General features: G+C 47.1%; 1 protein-coding gene across 1 annotated transcript in view; it reads right to left on the minus strand.

Annotated features, from left to right (window-relative positions):
- Window positions 1–890, minus strand: part of LOC139908102 (cadherin-6-like) — a 31084-nt gene extending 30194 nt beyond the window's left edge. Inside the window, exon 1 of the mRNA XM_078291271.1 lies at window positions 651–890. Coding sequence (XP_078147397.1) covers window positions 651–890 — 240 coding nt within the window. The remainder of the gene's footprint in view (window positions 1–650) is intronic.
- Between the last annotated feature and the right edge of the window lie 3740 nt (window positions 891–4630).

The following is a 4630-nucleotide window of genomic DNA, read 5'->3' on the forward strand; positions in this document are numbered from 1 at the left end:
ATTTTCTGTTAAAATAAAGTTTGAGTTTCTGTAGGTGGCGTTCTTTTCTCTGTCTGTTCAGCCATGTTGGCTATCGCTGCTCGTGCTCACTACCCACTTCTTCTTCTTCTGTTGATTCCAAACAACCTGCGCATCAGTTCCTGTGTGCCAGAGGGAAATGCCCACCAGACACCGGGTGTTTAGAACAGCAAATTTAAAAGCTTTCATTAACCGGCTATAGGTTTAATCCCTATTGTGTTATATAAAACGGTGATATAGAGCAGTGGTTCTCAACACGGGGTCCAGGGGACCACCGGGGGTCCTTGAGGGGGTTCCAGGGGGTCCCCAGCAAATTGATGAATTTGATTTACAACAAGTTAACACAATTCAAGAATGTAGAAGAAATGGAGACTATTTTGTTAGTTTCACTGTTATCCCCCAATACAGATAGTCATGGGATTCTGGACAAAATCATATCTAACAATAAAAATATTCTCAGATTTGGGTCAGAGAGACAAAATCTCATCAAATGTGGGTCTGTGGCCCTAATGTGGACTAAATTAGGGGTCCTTGATATGAAAAAGGTTGAGAATCACTGATATAGAGAATAGCAAAACAGACATTTATTTACATTGCAGAGTATTACTTTAAAATCAACTTTCACACGTTACCTTTCCAACATACTGCCCCCCGTCTGCCCCAGTGTATTCCTCCAACAAAAAGAACTGGTTCCACATCCAGCCTCGTTTGGAGCGCCTGAGCGGCACTCCGTTGGCGTCCTGTCCGGTCAGCCCCGCGGACCCCCGTCGCCCCCCTGTAGTCCTCCTCAGGGCCCTGAGCCCGTCCCCCGGAGAGCTGAGGTGGGCCATGGCCCATAGCACCAGCAATAGGCATGCTTTCCCTCTATCCATGGCCAGAATACCACAACCTTCTGTCTTCTCCCCCGTTGGTCTGTGTCCAGCGGTCTTTGGTCAGAGTGTCGGATCAGTCCTCATGCTGTAATCTACCGCAGCTGAAAAGGCTCCTCAGTCTCCCATAGGGCGGCCACCAGCACCTGGAACATATACACACAAAAACAAACTGTCAATACTGGGAGGGGAAGCGCCAATTTGTTATTGTACAAGCGCTTGTTTCATAACCTCTGACTGGGGCTGCAGTCAACACCGGCTTAGTGAGTCCCAGTCAATTCCAAGATGGGCTGCGGTCGAGTCTGAGTCAAGATCAAGACCGGAACAAATAGAGTCCCACTCAAGACGAGGAAGAAAATAAGCAACAAACAGTGTACATGTCTTTCCAAATCTAAAAATAAAGATTAAGGAGTTTCTTAAAGATCAAAAGAGATGTAAATTTGTCTGCACAAGCTCTGTGCTATACCCTTATATAACAGCCAACTAACCAGCTACTTGTACTTTATTGTATTTTCATCAAATTTACAGTTACAGTTGTAGTCAAGGAGAAGGAGAACAGATTCAGTTGCATCATTATCTACGGGATCTTGGTTATAAGGGTGATATTGGCTTTGAAATTTAGATTATATACTAAATTTAGATTATATTTTTTCCTTTGTTCCATCTCCATTTACTCTGGAATGGTAATAGTTCTAGGTTTACTGACAATGCATTCATATTCCCTAGCTTCTTATCTATGAAAGGAGCTATTCCTGATTTAGGTGTTTTTTCCTGATTTTTGGCGAGGGTTTAAGTGGTTAAGGCGTAGGATTTTTGACTAATCGTGAAAAAGTGAAAGAGTCAACATCCACTAACGGCCGAGACCAAGACGTTACAGAAGTCTTGAGACCAGACTGATGAACTGCAGCTCTGCCTCTCTGTCTGTCAGTCTCTCTGCCTGATGCTGCACACACACATTCACATCCACACAAACACTCAAGACACTCATGCTCACACACATAGGTGGAATGTGATCCAGCATAACTATAGCTGGATCAGTGATTCCCACACTTCCCGGGGAAATTTGATTGACAGCGTGGATGTTTGCTGACCTGATAAATATCAGATTAGAAATTTTACACATCAATGTACAGACCTGCAGCTTGTACAGCATGTGTAGAGCTACTTTATCTGCATTAAGCTACTGAATCAACATCTAATGGAGTGCAAGGCTCTATGCGGAGCGGCCCGTTCTATCTTTTTAAACAATCTGCCTCGGCACACTTTGTTATCGGACCCAGCAGAATGCCAATGGAGACCCTGGGCAATGTCAACCCCAGTTTATTACCTTAAGATCAATGTAAAGATACTGAGCAAAATGGCTGTTTGCAAACCACAGAGAGGGGCCTTGGTGCGGGGAACTGGAATATCTCTGCTCTCCCTTGCTCAATCATTCTCTCTCACCCGGCCCCCCTTTCTCTTTCTCCATCACCCTCCAAAGGGCTATGTAGAATTTGCTGGCAAATGTGAGGAGAAATCGGAACAAGGGGAACACAAGAAGAAGGGGGGAGAGGGGGGGCTGGTAGAAAGAGAAAGAAGGCCATGTATTCTGCTTTTGTTCTCATTATTCCTTCCTGGCTGGGCGATATCCAGGCCGCCAGTGTTCCTCGGCTGGGGTTTGGTAGGAGGGTTATCAGCGGGTCCGCTGGGGAACGTCTGCGCCGTTCCTTCCTATCGCACACTCTCAGATTGGGGGGGTGGGGGAGTGGGGGGTGGGGGTGCAGTCTAGCCCCCCCCAAACGTATGGCAGGTCTGGTCGGCTTCCCTCCTCGGGTATGTTGGGAAATGGGGAAACGATGTCTTTGGACATGAATTAAGTACCCTGACCTGCATGCAGAAGTGGAGCCAGACAAGACTGAAGGGAGAGTGAGAGTAAGAGAGTGAACGAGAGAGAGAGAGAGAGAGAAGGGGAAATAGAGAGGAGACGGGGAGAGAGGCAGCTAAGATAGCGAGGAGTGAGAGGCACGGGCAGGTCGAGGTGAGCAGAGGCGGCGGTGTCGTCACCATACCAGAATTTTGTCTTGGATACGAATAGTTAAGTCTAATAAATGAAAGCTTGAAAACCAAGAAAAAGCATCAAGCACCGTGTGTCACAGAACAGCCACTGTGCTTAAACAAAGATGTGTCACCACACTGAGTCAGACAGCTTTGTAGCCGTTCTTGCACAGAGGTTTCGATGTCGGTCGGGTGTCCGTCTTTGTCGGCTCGGGAAGCGAAAATAGCTCCATGTCTGGCTCCCGGCAGCAGTTTGCCAACCTGTTCAGGTGGACCGGGCTTCGGTTCAAAAACACGGCGGACTGTTTGAATGTTTTCAGCTGGTTGACTCTGCTGCAGTCCGCTGCCAAGAGCCAGACTGCGGTTCAGTCTATTCCAATTCTCTGAACTATCCCAGTCCGCACGTTTACGCCCTCTGGAGGTGACGCCGATATGGAATTTAAAGCAATATTCCACTTAGCTTTAACATGGGGGTTATTCAGCACTAGACCGCCATGAAAACCAGAATATAATGATAATGAGAATAATGACCAAGATCGGATGCAGCTGGACGAGTTTGTAGCGTTCAGATTTTTACTTCCCATTGAATTTGAATGAGGCCACAAATTCAGATTCAACAGCAGATCCCGCTGCTGTGATTTTCAATTGACTGTGGGTCCATAATTTCACCGAATAGCATTTTTATTGATAGAAGAGAACATAGCGGAGGGATACCATTTAGGAGAGATCGATCCTGTTTGGGAGACCGGATCTACTTTAATTTTTAAATACAAATTTGAGTGTAAACCAAGAATAGAAACGCAAAAATGACGATGGACCCAGGATGCTTTGCTGTCTTAAATACTTGTTGAATCTGTTCACCAACGTGTTAAATGTCGGTTTTTCAGTCAATTTTCGTGGCCTCATTCAAATGAACGGGAAGTAAAAATCCGAACACTTCAAACTCGTCCAGCTGCATCTGATCTCGAGTGAGTAGATTACATTCTGGTTTTCATGGAGGTCAAGTGCCGAATAACCTCCATGTTAAAGCTAAGTGGAATATTACTTTAAGCTCGCGGAACACATTCCGGCGAAAGAATCGAAACGTTTCTACAACTCAATACCGAATTCAATCTTTTTCGGTGTCGGGAGGTTTTCAAATTCGGTTATTGTGACAAACGCTAAAGGGGCAAAGAGGGGGAGAGAGAGAGAGAGAGAGAGATGGAGAGAGGGAGCGAAGGAGAGGTAGAAACGTCCTGTCAGAGCAGCGTCAGCAGTCAGACCGGGAGTCTGGCCCATCCATTACGCTACCTGTCTTCCAGAGGCAGCCAAGGCATGCCCCGCGTTCCCCTTATGAGGCAAATTGCAAATGGGGGAACGCTGGGGGTTAGGTCCCCTCTTTCTTTTTTCCCTCATGCCTTGCAGTTTATCCTACCCCTCCATCCCCCCTTCCCCTCCACCCCCCTCCCTGTCAAAGCTGCCGCGGTTACTTTGCTTGCATAGGCCGGAGCTGATATGCATTATCGCTGGGCTTTTTCGCTGAAAGCCAGTCACTTTGCATGTGTCCTCTGCCTTGGCTCGGCGTGGGGAGGGAGGAGGACGAGGAGGACGAGGAGGAGGAGGAGGAGGAGGGGGAAAAAAAAGAAAAAAGACTCGCGGGTCAACAGTGCGTGTGCTGATGGAGGCAGGTGAAAGTGAGATGGACTGTCAGGCCTCTTAATAACGCCCGT

This window comes from Centroberyx gerrardi, chromosome 22, assembly GCF_048128805.1.
Source record: "Centroberyx gerrardi isolate f3 chromosome 22, fCenGer3.hap1.cur.20231027, whole genome shotgun sequence".
NCBI lineage: Eukaryota > Metazoa > Chordata > Actinopteri > Beryciformes > Berycidae > Centroberyx > Centroberyx gerrardi.